Source organism: Haliaeetus leucocephalus, unplaced genomic scaffold (genome assembly GCF_000737465.1).
Source record: "Haliaeetus leucocephalus isolate CR32 unplaced genomic scaffold, Haliaeetus_leucocephalus-4.0 Scaffold795, whole genome shotgun sequence".
Classification (NCBI taxonomy): Eukaryota; Metazoa; Chordata; class Aves; order Accipitriformes; family Accipitridae; genus Haliaeetus; species Haliaeetus leucocephalus.
The window spans coordinates 1,023,169-1,044,695 of record NW_010973231.1 but is presented as its reverse complement, the minus strand read 5'-3'; the positions used below and the strand labels follow the sequence as shown (position 1 = coordinate 1,044,695).

The window sequence follows — 21,527 nt, the reverse complement described above, 5'->3', positions numbered from 1 at the left end:
CCCCCGTGCGGCCCCCTCCTCAGACATGGCCGGGGGGGGGGTTCCCCGGGCCGGGCCTGCGGGTCTCTGCGGGCCGCTGCCCTCCGGGCTCGCCGGGGTGGCCTGGAGGGGGAGGCGAGCCCCCGGCCCCGAAGGGGCTGGAGCAGCGCTGCTCCTTGCGCTTCAGCTGCTCGCCCGGCTCCTGATGCGCTGCTGCGGCCTGGGAGCGAGGAGAGTCGCTCGCTCTCGTCCGTCCTGGGGCTTCAGGAGCACCTGAGAAAGCCTGGGAGCTGGGAAGGAGGGATCCTCGTTTGTCGGCCCGAGGCACCTGCCGAGGGGGTGAGACTCGTTTCAGGCAGGTGGCATTACAGGAGGAGTCCCTGGGCTTGCTTGATCAAAGGCGGAAGGCTCAGGCGTGGGCACCGCGTGCGGTCAGGTGTTGGTCTTCGACGGCACGTGCTCCGCTGCCGGGATGACCGCTGCGGCGTTACCGGTGGCGCGCACGTGGTGAGGTTGTGAGTAAGCCTGAACTGAAGGGTTAGAGATGCGGCTGAGGTTTTGGCTGTCTGAGTTATACCTATGGAATCTTTTAAAATTACATGCTCCCAAACAGGAAGGTTTTGATTTCCTGTCAATGTTTGGCGCGTGGCAGAATGACAAGAGTTGAAGATCACCCCTGCCTCCTGCTCTTCCGTTACAAACTGGCTAGAAAGAAGAGAGCTAGAATGAAAAATGACAGAAAAGGGGTTGATATGAAAAGGCTTTCAGATACTTAGAGGGGCTTTAACCATAATGAAAGCATGGGGCCGTTTCTAGGCAGCCTTGCAGAGCCATCAGACAAGCAAGGATGAGTCTGGCCAAGCGTCAGTAGCAGAAAAGTAGACCTGAACACTATCTGTGGTGGCCGTTAAGTGTGCTTTTGTTACCTGTACATTAAGACTGCTGCCTGTAGAGAATATCAAGGGAGAAGGGGCAGGACTTAAAATTTCATACCCTGTAAAAGAGAGGAAGACTAGAATGTTCTGAAAGGTGTGCCAGAATTATAGGGTAGGAGATCCCCAAATCTTTCTCCCTAATCTTACCCAGTGACCAAGTTTCAGGAACTAAGGGAGTTGGTGCTAACATCAAGTACTGCAGAGCTCAAGAAGGATGAGACCCTGTCTGTTGTGTCCGAATGTGATTGTTGCTGCTGTCCATCTGCAGCTCTAACAGTATAGCTACAGATTTTGCTGTCATGTCAGATGTCCCTGTAGAGTTACTGTTTCATATGAATAGCTGTTAATTTTGCAGTTTGTGGGGTTTTGTAATGCTGATGTAAACTGAGTGCATGTGTGACAGTAAGAATCCTTTGTTTGGCTGTTTTAACGTAAATAATATTCTCTCATTATCAGCCATCAAAAATACAGAGCTATTCTGAAGAAAGAAAAGCGAAAAAAAAAGCGGCAAGCACTTGCCAAACTAAGAGACTCAGGTAACTGTGAAGTGTTTTGTATTGTCAGTGGAAATAGTGGTGATTTTTTTTTCCTTTTTTTTCCCTTCCATTTTTTAAAAGGATATAATTTTGTGTATCTTTGCTGACTATAACACCCAGTTATTTAGATGCATTGTTTTGTGTTTCTCCTCAGAAGCTACAGAAAAAGATGAATCAGTGTCTGAGGAGGAAGAGGAAGAACTGGAAGAAGAGGAGGAAGAGGAAGAAGAAGAAAAAAAACTTGAGGCAGAAAGGTGAAAAATCTATAAAATAGCATATATGCAGTAGATAAATTTGTAGTCAATTCCATTTTGATACTTTGAAAAGTTTCTGTAAAACAGAATCCTTTTTGTATATTTCAGGCTACACAGTTTTTCTCTAAAGCCTGAATGATTCCTGTGGAATTTTCTCTTTTAAAGAAGATTAGATAAGCTGTGGTTATTGCTGAACTAATAAATTTGGATTGTATGCATGACAATTGCATCAGTTGTGGGGAGTCATTAAATTTTGTCTTAAGTGGTATCTGGTTTCCTTGGTAGACAAAAACTACATGAGCAGTGGTTGCTGAGAGAAGAAAAGGCCCAAGAAGAGTTCAAGCTTAAGAAAGAAAAAGAAGAGGCTGCAAGAAAACGTCAAGAAGAAGAAGAGGTGATGTATAAACCGAGTGTTACACTTGTGTCTGGCAATAAGGTAGACTTGGTGTAATGTCTCTTACTGTTCTGTAGTGGACCAGTTTTCTTGACGTTGGTATGTTTGAAAGCATGAGGTCTTCTTTCTTACATTCTAGAAAAGCAAAATTAAAAAGGAGAGGGAAAAAAAGACTCTTTAAAAGGGTTTTTGTCCAGAGATGTAGTTGCTTATGACTGGATGAAAACTTAATGGTCAAGGAGTTGTAATGCAACATGATAGTTTTGAATGTGACTGATTATAAAGCGTTTGTTTCCTCAAATAATCTTTAAAAATATTTTTTTTATCATAAAGAGGAAGATCAAAGAAGAATGGGAGGAGCAGCAAAGAAAAGAGAGAGAAGCGGCACAGCAGAAGCAACAGGAGAAGAGAGAGAGAGAGGTGATTCCTGGCAGTGGGAGGATAAACATGTTACATATCCTCTTACGTTATCAGATGCAACAGTCTATGCATGTTGAAGAGAGATTTTATTCTAATTAGCAAACGTATAAATGCATTAGTTAGTTCTTCTCTCCATTCTGTCTAACTTCCTGAAACTATCAGTCACTGTTAAAGAGGATCTAGTGAATCCATATGCCTAGGAGGGTGACTAGTTTTAACGCATCTGGTTGTTCGTAGTATGTAATATTTACATCAGTTAAATACAAAGGCATGCTGTGAATGCAGGTTCTGATATGTGCACTTTTTGCATCATCCGTTAAAGATAATCCTTACTTAATGTCCCAGTTGAACACAGTCAGCGTTGAAGAAAATGACCAAGGAGGATACGGAATATGGAATTCCCTTGCTGCTGTTCCTTAACACAGTTCTTAATCAAAAGATATATTACAGCTCTTCTTTACCTGACTCATCCAACAGGACGTATCTTTTTTTCAGAGCTCCTTGGGTGGAGAAAAAAATGATACTGAAGATACTAGTCATTGATAACATTTCTGTTTAACAATACATTCTTAAGTTTTAGAGGTTGAGTGACCTGGATGTACGATGTTCTGTACAGAAGTCCAATGTGAGGACTGGCCTATTGCCAGTAAAGGGTGATGGCAGCTGTTGTGGTTTAACCCCAGCCGGCAACTCAGCCTCACGCAGCCGCTCACTCACATCCCTCACGGTGGGATGGGGGAGAGAATCGGAAGGGTAAAAGTGAGAAAAACTGTCTTTACTTCAGCCCACAAGTTAATAGGCAAAAAAAAAAGCCACGTGCACAAGCAAAGCAAAACAAGGAATTAATCCACTGCTTCCCATCGGCAGGCAGGGGTTCAGCCATCTCCAGGAAAGCAGGGCCCCATCATGCATAATGGTGACTTGGGAAGACAGACACCATCACTCCAAACATCCATCCCTTCCTTCTTCCCCCAGCTTTACACGCTGATCATGACGTCCTATGGTCTGGAATATCCCTCTGGTCAGTCAGGGTCAGCTGTCCCAGCTGTGTCCCCTCCCAAATTCTTGTGCCCCCCAGTCTCCTCGCTGGTGGGGTGGGGTGAGGAGCAGAACAGCCCTTGGCTCTGGGTAAGCACTGCTCAGCAGTGACGAAAACATCCCTGTGTTATCAACACTGTTTTCAGCACAAATCCAAAACACAGCCCCATACCAGCCACTATGAAGAAAATTAACTCTATCCCAGCCAAAACAAGCACAGCAGCCTTCTAGGATATAATAAATAAACCCATTTTAGCTTCTCCACAATTGCAAGAGTCCAGTCATGTCACTGGGAGGTGTTCTGCTACTGTGTCTGGTAGCCACAGCAGCAGAAGAGATGTGGGCAAACATTATTGTCACCTGCATTTAATAGTTGGTTGTGTCACCGATTGCGTAACACTTGCATGAGGAATGGAGAAGAACAGCAGTTGTTTTATTTCCTGTCTTACTTCCTCTGTGTTAATTGTCCATTTCCGTTTTTGCAGAGTAGGGAGAGAAAATGATGGTTGTGTCCTTTATTTCAGGTTGAGATATAGTTCCAAGAGAGTTGAACCATGGTAACAGCGGGATTTTGTTCCTTCCCTCTCCTTGTGCCTGGGTTTGCCCAAACCCTCAGTGGGCTAATTTGGTTCCCTGAACCAGATGGAAGCTGCTTTCTTTTTTGTTTGATTGTTGTTTGTCGTGTTTTGTTTTTTTCTGTGTTACTGTTTCACTGGTTTAGTGAGTTAAATTGGCTCATAGAGGGCATTGACAGGCACCCAGAGGGAATGCGAGTACCCAGCTGGGAGTGGAGCCACCCATTTCAGCAGTGGGAAGTTGTTCAGTTGATTTGGCCTGTCTGTTGAAACAGCAGTTTATTCAAATTCTGACTTACTGATTTAAAAAAAGAAGTTGGGGTTTTTTTTTCCCCTTCCTAAGATGAGAAAATAGATTTTTCTGGTTTGGTGGGGTTTTGCTGGGTGGTTTTTTGTTTGTTTGGTTTGTTTTGTTTTTCTTTAATAGGGTGGATAATATCTGACATACTTGATGATTTGTACCAGATGCTGTCTGGGTCCTCCTCTTGGATTGCATTTTTTAATTGTTATTTGCTCTTCCTCCTTTTTAATTTCATTAATTCTCTTCCAAATTAGAACAATGCTAGCATACTTTCTTGTATTGGTTATGTTTAAATGTCTTTTTTATTGGAACTTCCGGGAATAATTTGTTGGAACTAATTTCCAGCCAGTTTTGGGGAGTGATTTTATTTTTTTGCTCAGCCCACTTAGAAGGAAGGGGAATAATATCCTCATTGTTTTCCTGTATTTGGAAGGCTAGATACAGTGAACTTACAATATTAAAGTTTCTTAACAGTTATATGTTTTGCTTTAACAGAGGCTCACTAAGCAATGTGTTTTTCTATGTGTTACATAGAATGTTCTAAGTTTAAAAAGTTTAGTGCAACTAAGTGATTATGAACTTAACTGTAACCAGACTGAGTACTAGAGCAGGAGATATATTTAAATATTCAGTAATTGAATGATAGTTTTAAAAAAGAATAAAATGAAACTTTTAAACTTGTCTAGCATTTAGATTAGAAAATCATCTACGTGAGGGTCTTGTCTGATGTATCCTTTAACAGCTTTGTAGTGCAGAGCAAAATTAAAACTTCGTTTTTAAAGCAAACCCCATCAAACTTTTATTATGCATAATCATTGAGTATTGTAAATTAGGTTCTTAACTAAAGAAACCAGATGTTTTGCGTGTCCTCAGGGTTTTCACTAGTCCTGTGTTTGCACCATTTATAGGCAGCTGTGCAGAGGATGCTGGATCAAGCTGAAAGCCAGGTATGCTCAGAGACTTTGAAAAAGAACTGAAAAGTAATTTAATTGCCATCCAGTGTTTGCCTTCTAGCATGTTGTCCATCTGCTCTCAAGAACCTAATGGCTTGAATAAATTTAATATGTAGTGGCTTGCATGAGCTGTAAACAATTATTTACTGGGTGGAACATAATTAAGTGTATTTCTGGCTGGTTGGTGGCGGTGCAGTTGTGCGTGCTCATTCCTGTTCAGGAGGTCTGAGTCAAAATGAATCTGGAAATACTGCTGTGTGCTGTTATAAAAATACTATGCATGATAGTTTATTTGTGAATTAGAATTCTAAATAGATCTGTCAGTCCTTCTGGGTGGCAAGGCAAAATTGTCTTTTTAAGCAGATGGCAGGCTCTAAATAAAAGGATTCAGCAGTAGAGGAGGGCACAGATCCTTAAGAAAAAAAAAGTGGGGGTGGGAGAAGCTGACTGCTTGGGTGCCTGGAAGAGCATGGATCTCAAGCTGGCAGTGTGTAGTAAAGAAAACCGCAGTTTTCATTTGAATCTTGGAGAGGATGAATTCAGTCTTTCCTGTTGCCTTAAGGAACAATTTGGCTTTTTATCCCTGTCCTATGGTTAAACTTGTAAAGATTCTTGATCTCCTTAAACCACTGCATGAATCTGAAAATTAAGTTTTAACCCAGTTAACCCCTTGTATATTGATTGCCATAGCCACGCTGGAGCTGCATTCAGTTCCAAATTATGTTTAAACATCAGTTCTTCAGGTAGAGAATCTAACTCTATTTCATAATACACCCAGAAAAATGCTCTGAACTACTACCTGCCCAGAGCTCAAGATGTATTAGCAGCCAGTTCTGCAAAGGAACAGGCAGAAGTGTGCTATGTTAGAGACTTCATTATAGTATCAGCTCAGTGTTCAGTTACTGTTGAAGTGACAGTGCTGTTCTGTTGAAAGAAAATTACGACTAAGAGTCATGAACAGAACTGGTAGCAGGGTTAAATGCTGCTTGTAAATAAACAGAGTTTTCGGTTGATTTAAAATGAGAACTTAGGCTAGTCAGCTTTACAGATCTTTTGGTTAACATTTTTAAAATGTCTGGTTTGTTTGTTGTCAGTCAAGGCTTGCAACTTGATAATACATTTTGAATTACAGAAATCTTAATGGCCTGAGATGATCAGTATGGAGGCTTTTACTTCCAGTGCTAACTACGAATTTAATTTTTTTTTTTTATGGCTGGCCTTTGGCAGGTTGCTTTTATTTTAGCCTTTTCTAGCCACATAAAAAGCGATAATGATAACCTTATTGAGCCTTGAGCTGCTGCAGACACAAATATGTAAATAGTCCGAGCTTTCTATCTGCCAGGTATATGAAGTGCTGCTCAGTGGGTCCTGGAGTGAAGTAGGTAACAAGCTTAGCTGAATGGAAAGAACCTGTCCCAATGTTTGTAATTCTTGTGGATAACAAATGAAATTGCTGTTTGAGGAGCAAATATGTTGCAATTCTTTTGGTGATAACATCTTAAGAAGCTTTTCCTTTAGCAAAAGAAAACATCCAGTTTAGTGATTATTTTTTTGTTGTTGTTAAAAAGAAATCATGAATACATATTTGTTCTTAAAACTGAACAATTGTCAAGAAAAGAGGTTTCCATCACCAGAGACCCAAGGCACTGGGCAGCTTTGTAAAACAATGCTTAAAATAGGTTCAGCTTGCCTTGTCGTAACACGCTGCTCAGAATTGCATATGGATTTAATTGGTAGTTTTATTTTGCCATTACATTTCTTTATTCTTTTCTAACTGCTGTGTATTTTAATGGTTTTTTTTCCACAGCTAGAGAATGGTGTGACCTGGCATAACCCAGAGCCCCCAGAGAATATAGGAACAGAGAAGGACAGAGCGAACTGCCCATTCTATATTAAAACAGGTTCCTGCCGATTTGGAGACAGGTAATCAATTGAATATTTACCAGCATACAAGTGTTTTGGAGAGATGAAAGGGAAGCAACTTCATTAGGTAATAAGCAAACTGAAGAAAAATTGCTATATAAATTACTTTCAGGTATTTGGATGTGGTTCTGTTATTCGTGATGGAACTAGCATTGAGAGCAAAAGCATTGCCTGGCTGGAATTGAACTATTTATTGTTACGGCATATTATTGATGGTGCATTCTGGTTACATTCGTCAGACTGACTTTTCTGTAGCTCTGACACATGCACAGATATATTCAGACAGAATATATTTGATTTCTATTATTAGTACAGGTTTGATATGTCAGAAGTTGTTTTATCCTGTGTAATTTGCATATGCCACATCATCTAAAAATACAATCAAATCTCAAATGGACTAAAGCAAGTTAAGATACATCTGCACAGTTGGAAAAGCTGTTGTGTAGCTTCCAGAATTCTCCTGTTTGTATACTTTTTAAATGTGTGAGATACATACATTCATTCTTGATTCTTGTATACTGTTACGGGTGCCCTATCTCGAAAGGGAAGTATGGTAAAAGGCAAGAACAGAGAAGGACAAGATGATCAGAGATGAGGAACAGCTTCTGTAGGAGGAGTGCCTCACTAGCCTAGACTCTACTTACAAAGAGATGATGAAGAGGGCTGTGGCAGATGAACACTGAGCTCATGAGTAGGATGGGAAGGATTATTTGCTTTTATTATGAAGCAGCTTAATTAACGTCCCTGAGTGTTTACCAGCTTTAAAAAAATAAGAAAGTACTTTCTCATATGAGAAAAATGGCAAAACTTGTTGCCAGAGGACATAGAGGAAGCCAAAAGTATAAATGGATTCATGGAGTATGGGGGTCATTATCTTTAATGGTCACCGATGAACAAGTGCAGCATCTGGCTAGAAAATACCTGAATTTTTGTGCGCATTAAGGACGAACAACAGCTCAGCAGGGAAAGACTCTGATACTTATTATCTGAATCTTCAGCATAAACTAATAAGGCTATTTTACTAACTTGTATCACTGAAACGTGTGTGGTCCAGCTATTGTAGTTTTCTTTATCCTAGAAGCAATTTGGTTTAGTGTGATGTATCTTCTGGATAATTATGTGATAATTTAACTCCATGGAAGCTTCAAGTCCACATCTTTTTTTCTGTTCTGAAATATGTGTTGAATTCCTAAATAAAACTTTGGCCAGCTATTTCACTGTAGACAGCATTTTTGCTTTTCAAATGTTTAGCTCTTTGTAATCTTTGCAGGTTTTTTGTTTCAGTGGTATTTAATGGAGGTGTTTAATGGATTAATTATGGACTGCATAAAAATCAGTTTTGCTTTGAATTATCAATAGCTGTGGTAAATAAATACTGAGAAACATCATATTCTGCCCTTCTTTTCTCACCTGTAGTTGTTGATCTCACCTACCTCTCTTTTTATCTTCCTTCCTCCTCCTCACATACCGGCTTCCTTCATATTTTGGTCATTTTAACCTCTGGTGTTGACCGTTAAGTTGAAGGACTGAGGTACAACTAGGATAAGGACTGGAAGAATGGGTTGGAAGCTGAAATGGACAGCAGTGGTGAAAAATTGGGAGCCAATGTTATCAATAAAATAATTGTTGAATCTTGTCAAAGCTCACTATGTCCTGAAGAAGCTAAAACTGGCCGAGTTCACCGTTACTAATTTCCCCAGTAATTCAAACACTAATATTTTGTAGTAATACTGGATTTTGGGTCATTCATTTTCCTTGGGGTTCCTTTTGTTCTGCTATATTCATTTTGTGTACAGACAATACTGCTTGGGTATAATATTTTGATTTCTATCATTCAAATAGAATAGTGAAAGGAGGCAGCTTCAAAAAGGGGGGGGGGGGGGGAAGTCTCTGGTTTTAGTTTTGTGTTTGGAATTTTGTTTGTTGGTGGTTGTTTTCTGAAGTCCTAAGTTGTCAACCAGAAAGTGAGAGTCAATTTCTGACTGACTGGATGTGGAAAGAAACTTCCTATCTGAAGTCTAAGTGGTAATTGCCCATTTTGAGCCCTGACCCCCCTCCAATTTGTCTGTGCTTTGCCAGTGCTAGATAAAGAGAGTAGACTAGTCTGACTGTTCTTCTGATCATGTCATGAAAAGGAGAAATGTGTTGGAGAGTGCATGACCCAGTTGCTCGGGGAAGTGTTTGAAATGGAGATCATAAAGCACAGTGAAATAAACATGGAGGCTAACATCTATGTTCTTACTGAATCTAAAGGTTTGTAGGGAAGAACTGTATTCCAGCATGTGAAGGAGGTAGCCTGAATATGATACATGGTGCAGGAGCTCTAATACTTTTATGGCTGTCAAGAAGACGCAGATTAAGATAAGACTTACTTAGATGAATCATTTTTTTTATAAGTGGAAAAATACTACTCTTGTACTCGTCCGACTTCAGGTCTAAGCGTGCCTTCCTTCCCTCACTCCCTCTGCCCACCCCCCATATGATGAGGACAACTTCAATAAAAGTTTAGTTTGCAAAAAGAAGAGCCAGGACTTGCTTTAAAACATCTTAAAAGATTGTCAGTAGTCTTTCTATAAAGCCCTTCAGAAATTTAACACATTTAACCCTAGTAGCCTAAAAGAAATTACTTTTAGCTCTTATTATGTTACTGGTATCTATAGCTTTTGCAGATGTGCTTTTTTTTAAAGCAAGAACGTGTTTACGCATGGCAGAAAGCATTAAGGTTATACACAAACTCACTTCCAAAAGGTTTGTTTTAATAATTGAAATATGTTGATCTTCCACTAAAGGATTTTCTTTTGTAATAACTGTTACTCAAAATGGCAAGTGTTTGAAGTTCCGACGAGTGCATCTTCTGCTGAAAGTTCTGATCTGTTACTTTTCTTGCTTTACTACAAATGTCCAGGTGTTCTCGCAAGCATAACTATCCAACCTCTAGTAAGACACTACTCGTCCGAGGGATGTTCATCACTTTTGGCATGGAGCAGTGCCGGAGAGATGACTATGACACAGACGCAAGTCTCGAGTACAGTGACGAGGAGACCTACCAGCAGTTCCTGGAGTTCTATGAGGATGTGCTCCCTGAGTTTCAGAACGTGGGGAAGGTTGTTCAATTCAAGGTATGCATCTGACTGTAACAGCTTGTTAAATACTTAACATGTACGACGTAAATTGTGTTTTACTGGCCTTAACAGGAATTCTGTCCAGCATGCACTAGGTAAATTCCATGTACATTAGAGAACTATACAGTGTCCTTACAGCAAACTGCGCATGTCTCATGTCACCTGTAGACTTGTCACTGCTGTTACAGAGCATTTTCTTACTCTGGGTCAATCTTCTCTCCTGTTCCCCTGAACTGTTATAAAAGCTTGTGCTTTTATATCGCAAGTTACTCATACTGCTCAACAGTCCACTTAACCTCACAGTCCCTTCTTTACTGAGCCCGTGATAAGACCCAGAGGGTCCACTAAGTCTGTTTGACAATATAAATATATCTGGGCTATTGTATTTGTGCCTAAGGAATGACATAGTGGGGGTATACAATGTATTTGGAGTATACACCCAAAGAATGTCATTTTAGGACTGGTTGGATAAAACAGAATCAAATTACAATGAACTGAAAAGGTAGTAGATATTTCAGTAGAAGGAATTGTAAAAAGGTAAGTTATGTAAATGGTGTTGAGATTTGTCGTCCATCTTTAGTTTGTGCATTTGGTTTGCTGAATGTTCTGTACTGAATTTTTCTCATTTAGATCATGATTTCTTAGGAGGCAAAAAAGAGGGACCTGTAAATGGAGATTTCAGAGATGAATGATGTGTGTTTACAGTCCCATCTTGCCCCCAAATGTGCAGCTTGGATGGTGAAATCTCCGTGTAGCAGAATCTACTGCAGCATCCCTTTCTGCTTCTGTTCCCAATTGTTCTCGTGCAGTCACCAGGAGGCACACAGTGCCTTTTCTCCTTTTGTTTCTTTCCATCTACTGACAGCTGCCTCAGAACTGAGATTGTATTAGTGTTTCAAGCAAGAGGAAAGTAGAAAAAGTGAATTTTCAATAGTTGTATAATGAGCTTTAGAGGTAAGAAACCTTCACTTGTTTGGAGGAGTATCCCCCCCATATTTTGACACATGGGATATTAGCAAGCTGTACTCCATCCTAGAAGAGGGGATATAGATTCCCAGTGGAGCGTAGGTTGAAATGCTGTCTTATCATCAAACTTAGATCCTCGACTTTGTATCGGTGTCATATGCAGCTGTGCTAAGTTGCACATACTTGGGTCCCTATGACTAATAACAGGGTAAGAGCTTTTAGTGTGGCATTTCTTAGCTTCTGAAGCAATTGTGCAACTGCAATATGATTCTTGTGGTCATTTTCATTATATTGGATATGCTTAGAAATTATGTGTTGGCTGCAGGGATCTTGATGGAGCTTTGTCTCTGCTACCATTTAGAATGAGATTATACACACCCCTCTTCCAGCTGACTTCCATTTCCAACGTAGCCCAAGGTTTCATTCTTGCTGTTCTTTCTGTGAAGCTACTCCAGAATCTGGCAGATCCTGACAAAACACACACTTCTTTTCCCACTCAGAAACGTCCGTGGCAAAATCATTCTCGCTTGTTCTGATCTTGATAGTTTGACCGTTTACTCTGTAATATTTAATTACACAACTGCTTGTTGTGCCTGAAGCTCTTGCCTAATGCAGTGCACACAGAGAGGTTATTCTCTGAGGGTCAGTCGGGGTGCAGTGATGAAAGAAGCCGTTTGCCTCGTTTGGTGCCGATATGGGAAGAGGCCTGGGGGCAAAAGAGACTGGGCTTACGGTTCTGCCCTGGAGAGCTGGGTTCTAGCCTGCTTGGGCCTGCCCATCTCAGGATCTTTTGTAATGAGCAACGAGCTTTTTGGAAGTTAAATTGTGTATTTTTGAGAGCTTTAGATATACTTTGAATGCTGAATCAATATGAAAAAAAGGTGTTTCAGAACTGTACAGTGAAAGCTAGTGACTTCAGCTTTTCTAACTCATCTCGCAAGGATACTGCGAACGTAAATTGCTCTAAAGATACTCCTACCGTAATGAATCCCTCGTTTCCACATGAGGATACTACTGCTTGTTTTCAGAGCAGGATTTGGCTGTTGCACAGTAGGGTTTGCCCAGACAGGTGCAAGACAATTGAGTACAAGCTGTCTTGCGGTCTTAAGTGAAGCGGAAGTCCCAGAGTTAATCAAAGCATAATGCTGGAAACAGTCAAACATAAGCCAAAAGGGCTGGTTTGGTTTGTTGGTTTTTTGGTTTTTTTTTTCTCTTAAACTAAGTGCTCAGAAAAAAATCATACGTAAGTTCATATAGATGAGCTGTCATAAATTGCAATGGCTGCTATCTCAGCACGCATGAGCTGCTGTACAGCATAAACCTTCCGTTGCGCTAATTTAATGTTTCCGTCCCCTTAGGTCAGTTGCAACTATGAGCCCCACCTGCGAGGAAACGTGTATGTCCAGTATCAGTCGTAAGTACTTGCAATCTTACCAAGTTTTAGAATTAAACTCCAAAGTCCTGTAATGAACACTGTATAATACAAGTGATTCATTCCCATACTGTAATGGGAGCCTAAATCTGGTAAGTAACATCTTAAATGACTATATGATGATAATGCTATGTGTCATTTTTACTTTTTAAAGGGAGAAGGACTGTCAGGCAGCTCTTGCTCTATTCAGTGGACGATGGTATGCAGGCCGACAGCTTCATTGTGAATTTTGTCCTGTGACAAGGTGGAAAACTGCTATATGTGGTGAGTCACATAAACACTGGGAAAAGAGAATGTGTGTTATTGACAGAGTACTTATGGAAGTGAAAGAAAGGGAATTAGCCTGTAGCTTTCGGATCTGCCTCATGCTGTAGTTCATTTCTGTTTGGAAGACAAATATGCTAACTTGCTTCTGTAGATCTAGGAGAGGAAGGGAATATTTATACCACATCACCTAAGTGTCTGAATCGTTCTGGTGGATTTACCTTGGACTGGAAAAGAAAGTTTGGATCCTAGCTTTGGAAATAATAATCTTAAGGTGAAACTACAGGAAGTACTAATTTATCTCTTTAAAAAGCAACCGCAGTTTCTGAACCATCAACTGTTCTTAGCAGTAACTATCACACTTGACTTATCTATATTTACATTCTTAGATTAAGGTAGTAAAATTATTTATGAAAATTGTTTTAAGCCAACACCTTCATAGCTGTTAAAAAAAAAAAGTTAATTCCAAGAAAAGTACATACTGAAAATTAATCTTGTGTGAATTAAATTGATAGGTGGTCAGATGCATGTTTTTCTGTTTGAAGCAGCAAAATTCAGTTTATTGAGTTTCTTTCCATAATGAAGAAATACATACGCACATAATGAAGGAGGAGATTTAACAGGCCTGGTTCATAAAAGAGCAAACCCTAATCTGTTGCAGGCTTATTTGAAAGGCAGAAGTGTCCAAGAGGGAAGCACTGCAACTTTCTTCATGTATTCAAAAATCCAAACAATGAGTTTTGGGAGGCCAATAGAGACATACGTATTTCTCCTGAACGGACTAATCAGTTGTCTAAAAACTCTGAAAGGAGAAACAGAACAAGCCATCGTGATGACTATTATAGCCGGTCAAGGAGAAGGGGCAGCCCAAGCCCAGATCATTCTTACCGGAGAAATGGCGAATCTGAGAGAAAAAAGAACCGCCGCAAAAACAAGAGAAGGCGCCGATCTGGAAGATCAAGAAGTCGAGAAAGGAGGAGGTCTCGCAGCAGGGGGAGAAAGAGGAGAGGCCGCAGTCGCAGCAGAAGTCATAGTCGAACACGCAGTAGGAGCAGAAGTCGGAGTTCCTCTCGATCCAGGAGCAGGGGTAAAAAGAGATCGAGCAGCAGAGGAAAAAGTAGTGAAACTCCCAAAACAAAGTGAGAATTACTTTTAGAAATTGCTAATTGATCAAACATAGAGCTGACAAAGAAATCTTTCCAGTAGGGCACCAGATATATTTGAGTTTCAAATAAAGTGTTCTTGCACATTAAAATGTTTCTTCCTAATAAAGGAACCTAGTTTATTGTGTGCTAAGCTTCAGAAAATTAAAAGTTTAAGTCCTACATAAGGTGTGAATGTCAAGTACTCTAGCTACTCTGTCCCTCTGAACTGCTGCAACATCTGGATGCATACCGAGTACAAATAGAAAGAGAAGTAAAGCTTATTTGGTATATGCTTATTTCTGTGTTATGTGTGTGTTAAGTGTTTACTGTCCCTGTAAGGAGTTAGTACAGAACAGCCAGTGTGCTGTAAATTCACACCACAGCATACTGCAAATTGAAGTCCGTGTAGAAGACTGCCATTTATGTTTTCCATCTGTTTATGGGAAATCTCTTTCTAGACAAAGTAGATATAATCATGTTATGAGTTGGAGAAAAGCGATCTAAAAGACATCACTGTTTGATTGTACAATACTTGCCCAGCAGGAGTTCTATGGTCGTAAGTGTTGGATTTTTCTCTCTGACTGAGCTGCTGAGCTAATTGCCTGTAGGGATTGCAGTAGACTAAAACCAAGTAGGAAAAACAATCAATTTATTCAGTACCTTAATCCCCAAGTAAGAGTGGAGACCATGCACTTGTAATCCTTGAGTGAGGATAGAAAATACTTTGCATACCTCTTGGTTGCATACCATTTGTAGTTGAAAACAACCTGCCTAACCTGTGATGGAGTGGTGGAAAAGTGTCCATCTGGTAACCAAAGATGCATATGTAGTTGTGAGGGCTCAAGATGATGGTTGCAGAGTGGCTGAAGAAACCGAAGGTTTTATAGCTGAAACAATACTTCAGGTTTTTGGGAGAGGAAGACTTGACTTAAAGCCTTTTTAGGCTTATTTTATAGACAGTTTAAGGCACCCTACTGGCTAGCTTCCCTATGGTCAAGGTGGAGAGTAGGGTATGGTACGTAAAAATGAAGTTATCGGGACAAAACCTTTTTGAAATGACAGCTATATTAGCAAAGTACCTGCAATTAGCTAAATCCTTACAACTATTTCTTCACTTTTAAATGAAAGATTTGTGCTGTTAGATGGACTGTACTTCACGCTGCTTAACTTCAGGTATTTAACTTGGGCACCTAGGCATCTGCAGACGCTTGGAGAGAGCAGTTTGTGGCACTGAAGGTATGGGTGCCCCAAATGGTCTGCAGAGATACCTCCCTCTCTTTAGCCTATCCAAAGAACCCAGGCTCCTGCCTTCAGAGTGCAGTTCAGACTGCCTCAGTTAGAAGCCTGAAGTAGGCATGGAAGTCCTCCCAAATAGTTATTCCTTATGACTCCAACAACCTAACGTAAAGTCCCGTAGAAGATCTGGATATCTGATAGCATTCCTCACAGCAAGAACGTTTTTTCCCCAGGATAGTTAAGAGTGAACGAGCATTGCTTCTGGATATAATATATATATTTTTGCTTTTCTAAATGCATACTGCACCTAGCATGCTGATTATACATTTTCCTTCTTTCATGTGTAACTGTTGTCCAATATGGAGTAATACAACAAAAGTGCTATATATTGATGTTCAGTTCAAACCCAACTTTCACTATATATTGTCATAACTGTAGGCAGAATTGTAGCTTAGTTAATTTGATTAGATGTTTTAGTTATTAACAGATGTAGGAGTTGTAATTTAATAGCATAACTTTTGAAATAATAACTTTGTTCGAAAGGCATATTTCAAAGGATAGACAGCACTAAGTTTTAAATTACATTTGAGAAATTTGTGACCACTGGTTTCTCATAATGTATCTTTTTCTGACTAGACCTTACAGACAGATTTTCCCCGAGGTTTCTATTTTTTCATAGATGCTCACTTGTCTAGTTGGGTCACTTGTGCAGAACGTAGCGAACTCTGGCTCAGTTCCCTGGAGCAGAATTGAACTGGCATTTCCTACTTGCCGAGACGCACCACCAGCAGGCCGGGAACATCTTCCTTTCACTGGTGCTGCCTTGCGTCCCACAACTCGTGCTGCTGCTCTAGCCCTGCTGGTTCAGGCGCGCGGGTGGACGAGGTGACCCAACGCGTCTGTAGTGCGCTGTACAGCCCGTGTCCTGCGGCAGGGCGGTCGCCGAGCGTTGTCTGAGCGAAGTCAAGGGCTGAGCTCAAACAGAAGCCGTGGAATGGGTGGTGGGAACCTGTGACCAGTCGGGTGAAATAAGCAAAGCTGGCCTCAGTAGGATTAGAAACCAAGTGCCAACTAAGAGCCATGTGAGAATTTTACAGGTAATTAGGCTCCTTGTCCCCACAGTTTTGTAATGGGATCTGGGAAGCTGAGCTGCTGTATTTTTTTAAGAAAAAAGTTCTTATAATTAAAAAAAAAAGACTTGCTCAGAGATGCATGTAAAAATTTAAATATACTTTATTTCTGCTACTACAATGGCTGAAGCTTCAGCTTTTTTTTCTTGAGGTCTGGACCCAAACTTACTGGCTGTACCTGTGCAGTGTAGGACTGGTAGCTGCGATTATCATTCACTTTCACATGCAGTCTGTTTATTACACAGAAATTGAGTGCTGTAGATCTGACATTTAGTTTGCATTTGTTAGCATGAAACCCAGAATCCAACCAGTTTTCTAACTTCAGAGTTCCTGTATTTCAGTATTGTTTCCTGACTTCATAATCTTAAGTAGTGTTATATGCATGGTTTTGTGTTTCCTTATTAGCCGAGTGAGCTATTTATTCTGAAGAGACAAAGAGACTAGAAGTTTTTAAATGCTAAGCTTAATTCTTTTTTCCAAAGGGGAGAAGCCCCAGAAGAACACAGAAAGGATTTAAATTTGCAAGGAGTAACTTGTTCTCACTGCATGTTATTCTGCATATTCCACATAAAAGGACCTTAAAAACTGAATCAATATTGGCCAAGTTTTGTTTTGTCTTTTAATGACTGCTTAAAAGCAGTGGCTTTCAGAATTCTTTTTTTCAGTTGCAAATTCTGCAAGGGTCACGGAGGTGCTTTAGAGTGGTTGCGAAAGCAGAGCTGCCAGAAGTTGGCTGGGGTCTGCCGGAGAGCTCGGGGAGCTCACTTCACTCAGGGTGGGGAGCAGGCGCTCCCGTGGGAGGAGGAACGCGGCCCAGGTCGTGTTTTTCCAGTGGCAGAAAGGGAATAGCGACAGCATGGCGGCAGCTCCTGCAGGCGCAGGCGCTACGCTGCCCAGCAGCATTTGGGCATGGGGGACGCGGGCTTGCCCCCTCGCAGCAGCACAGCCTCGAGTTGCAGCAGGCGGCCGCTTCCCTGCGATTTCCCTTTCGCCCGTCCAGAGCAGCGAACCACCGTCCCCGCGGTGGAGGGGGAGCACACGGCCACATGCCGAGCGTGAGGCTTTCGGGTCTTAGGGTTGTGGGGGGAACGAGCACACGGGAAAAGACCTTCCCTCACTTACAGGGCAGATGGTCTGAAACGCAGCCTGAGCAACCGCTCAGCTTATGTCCTTTGAGGATAGCACGTCTTTCTCAGGTTCGGTTTTGCATTACCTTATTCAGTGTGTCAGAAATTGCCCTGAAGTTTACTAGTGAAATTCCTGTGCGCTAAGTAATGTTTTCTTTAAAAGAAATGCAAGAGCCTGCTTTAAGATGCTATTGCTTCCTGTCCTGGATCAGCACTTCTTACAAAACGTGAAAGTCTATGCTAGTTAATAACTTAAAAGCTTAATTTACTTTCTTACATCATCTAAAGAGTGCAGCTGATTTTGCTTTCAGTGTAAGTTTGTTGTAATTAAAATAAACCCCTATTACTCCACATATCCTTCTATTCAGCCCTGATGTTATCAGCTGAATTCAGTATCTATGAATGATTGAAAAAAAAGATACAACATTGACAAGTTACACTTTGGTGAACTAGAAGACAGAGGACAAAGCAAGCCATACAAGCGTACCCCATGGCACACAGTAACTTCACAAAGGCAGCCACAGGGTGACCACCAGCATGGCATTAACCTGAAAGAAAGAGCAGGTGGTTAGGAAGGCCTCTTAAAGACCAAGATTCAGCAATGAAGACACTCAAGCCAACAATCACTTGCCTAAACAATCCAGAAATTCTAATTGATTATTTAGCTTCCCTCCTCCCCTTCCCCTTAAGATAGGAAATTTAAGAAACAAAATTTTATTAGATATAAGAGGTGTCCTAAGATGGTAAGTTTTCCCTATGCTTCTGCTGATAACATCAAGCAGTTCAGTTCTTTTAGAAAGCTGGAAAACAGAGTAATCTGAGAAATTTTTGGCTGAGACTAGGATTGTGAACATTGCATTGACTTGCTCATAATTCCATGTAAGGAACTGAATATCCAGAACCCTCTCTCAACATGTGGTTTAATTTTCAAATGAAGTGGCACTACTGCATCAATTTAACATCCACTTTAATAAATTTCATGTTTAATGTGGTAAGCCTTCCAGAAACTTGCTAATTTATTGCTTTCTGTACAATTTAAATGGATGTAAATAACTAATCTTGGACACAGTATACTCACACATTTTTTAATAAAGTGCTCAAGAACAGGTTAAGCACTGTAATAAAATTTCTCTTTTTTTACGCTAGCACTGAGTAGCCTCTTCTTTCCTCTGCAAACACCAGAACTAATTACATATAAACACACAGCAATGGTGTAAAAACAGACATTTATTACAACTAAACCAATGTGACAGACAGAGGTCAAATAGTTTATTTGTCACAATCACAACAAAGCTTAATCCAGCCAAGCACATACAAGTGACAGTGTAAACTTTAAAAACATGTTTAGTACATACAAAATTGCTTCGGGTTTGACTTAAGGTAATTTTACCACTTAAATCTCACACAGGGGGTCAATTCTGCTACCACTTTATCCTCATCTATCCCTGCACATCATGCACTGGGGAGATAGAAACCACTCCTTCCATGTGCCCTAGGATAAAAGCGCTCTCTAGCAATCTGGCACGTTTAAATCCCAGAAAGGGCCTAAGCAGACAAAGTGTAACCCAGCAAGTTGCCCAGCCCCAGCCTGACAGAGCCACAGAAGCACACAGACCTGCCCCAGCCAGCCCTTCTGCTGCCAGGAGCATTTATACCAGGATCTGGATCAGGGGACTTGCAAGTGGCAATGCTGAGCCTTCCCTGGTGGGTTAAATTTAACCTAGATGGCATCAAGCCCACAGTCTAGCTCTCCAGATGGCTGTGTAAATGCTTACGCTAGCAGTGCGCAACTGCTTCCAGCAACAACGCCAAAGCTAAGTTTTGTGAAAACGTGGCACTACTTACTCAAGCGAACAAGCCAAAGCACTGACTCCTGGGGCAAGGTGACTGGGGAGGAGGGAAGGGAACAGCCTCCCCCCTCAGGGACCATGCAGGCACCCAGCAGAACCTGGCTGCTCCAAAGTGTGGCACTACCTCCTCAAAAGCACACACAAATTGAATTTCCTCAAGTGAAACGGGTTTAGCTTATAATTACTGTAAGTCTGCTAGAAGTGTCAAAATATTCCTTGATACCACTTTACATGATTCGCAGTGAATCTACGGTACAAATCTAATATTTAAAAGCTCTCACTGCAAATTAGTTGGTTCAACTGTACATCACGCAGGAGTTTCATAAGGGATGTGTCACATATTAAAGGTGTAAGTCAAGAAAAGCAGTTAAAGTGACATTGACACTTAGTGTGGGGTCTTTTTAAAGGTACCTATACACCCATTAAAGCATAACTACAAGACACCAATAAATAAAAATTAATTTGTAGAGTTTGAAAGAAAATAATAAAAAGTCCCTTTTGTAAAGCTCCTTCTTTCCTATCTTCAGAAGTACCCAATTTTCATTATGCACCTCTATGCAGTCAGAAAGCCTACCTCCTTTCTTATGTCTATGTTCAGAGCAAACCAATATCAAACCTGAAAATAGTTTCCTTGTTTGAATTTTTTTCTTTTTTTTTTTTTTAAAACTACATGCATTCCCTTTTTAGTATAGTAACTTGCACAGTTTTTCTCAAGGTAGCTACACTTAAATACACCTTCATTTCTAATAAGTTTATCAGTTTGCAGTTTTCTTGCAAAAAGCAGTATCACCTTAACAGTTCTTACCAGTTTGATATGCAGATCCTAACAGGATTCTTTGGTATAATGACAAATTCAGTAGTAAACAGGTATTTCCAATCTTTATGCATCAACTGAAATAAGCAGAATTATCACAAGTGGTGACTAAAATGTAGATGAACGAAAGTCTTTGGTTGCATAAACACAATTTCTACACCATAACATTTGGAGTTGTCCATGTAGTTTCTTTTCATTTAGATATGCTATGTCATCATGATACATTTATTTCCTGAAGTCAAGTTTGCTTATAAAAAACAGTACACTTAAAGTCAAATGCAATTTTCCTATAAATGCAGTGAAGGGAGACACTGAGTCAATTTAAATCTAATTCCCTTTCATTTATGATTTTTGGACTTTAGTTTCTTGTTCCCTTTTCAAAGGAGCATTCTTCTTGTAGGCCTGAATGAAGCAGCTTAGCAAAACAGTAATACTGACAAACAGCATCTTACACCATTAGCTAAACATTACAATGAAGGCAGTGAACATTTACAGTATGAAACACTGAGATGTCATCAGCTGAAGCGAAGATTTATGTCAATCCAATTTCTTCAAGTACACTACGTGGGGTCTCTGCTTCCTATGGAGGGAAAATTTGAGACAGTGGTAAATGGACCCTGTGCTTCTATTGAACAGTACCATACATGCATTAGTATGAAAGATGCTTAATTAAAAAAGAAAAGCTGAAAGACATGAAAATATTAAAGTACTGCAGTTTGCAAACATGGTATTAGCTGCACTTTTCAAAGAGCTGTTAATTAGCTTGTCATGGTTCACAGGAATAGCTGGCAGATTTTATTACCTTTAAGCGTAATAAAAATAAAGCAATTCAGATGTACCAGCAGGGAACAAATCACAACCCAGTAACAGAGATATGAATTGGGGAGGGATGGGGAAGCATCTTGCAATGGAGTCAGTGATTTTTGTGGTGAACTGTATCATGGATCTCAAAAATCTGTTAGGGAAGAATGAATAAATCAATGAATGAAATGACTGATGCAACTAAGATACAGTATCCCTTAAGCTCTTCATAAAGGGCCTAGATTTTTTTTACACCAGTCCCATGCTTAGTTCATAAAACCAGGCCAAGGTATCTTGGTACACCTGGTGTCAATAAATTGACCCCTAGAGAA

At 40.5% G+C, this 21,527-nt stretch overlaps 2 protein-coding genes across 2 annotated transcripts in view; one reads left to right on the top strand and one right to left on the bottom strand.

The window, feature by feature from the left end:
* ZRSR2 (zinc finger (CCCH type), RNA-binding motif and serine/arginine rich 2) overlaps nt 1-17,882 on the top strand; it is an 18,121-nt gene extending 239 nt beyond the window's left edge. The window contains 10 exon segments of the mRNA XM_010581523.1: nt 1,371-1,450; nt 1,608-1,704; nt 1,990-2,197; nt 2,432-2,518; nt 5,341-5,379; nt 7,193-7,308; nt 10,214-10,427; nt 12,755-12,810; nt 12,983-13,092; nt 13,754-17,882. Of these exon segments, the coding sequence (XP_010579825.1) occupies nt 1,371-1,450; nt 1,608-1,704; nt 1,990-2,197; nt 2,432-2,518; nt 5,341-5,379; nt 7,193-7,308; nt 10,214-10,427; nt 12,755-12,810; nt 12,983-13,092; nt 13,754-14,235 (1,489 nt within the window). The 3' untranslated portion in view covers nt 14,236-17,882.
* Nucleotides 17,883-20,244: 2,362 nt separating this feature from the next.
* AP1S2 (adaptor-related protein complex 1, sigma 2 subunit) overlaps nt 20,245-21,527 on the bottom strand; it is a 31,999-nt gene continuing 30,716 nt past the window's right edge. Inside the window, exon 5 of the mRNA XM_010581520.1 lies at nt 20,245-20,974. Within this exon, the coding sequence (XP_010579822.1) occupies nt 20,927-20,974 (48 nt within the window). The 3' untranslated portion in view covers nt 20,245-20,926. The remainder of the gene's footprint in view (nt 20,975-21,527) is intronic.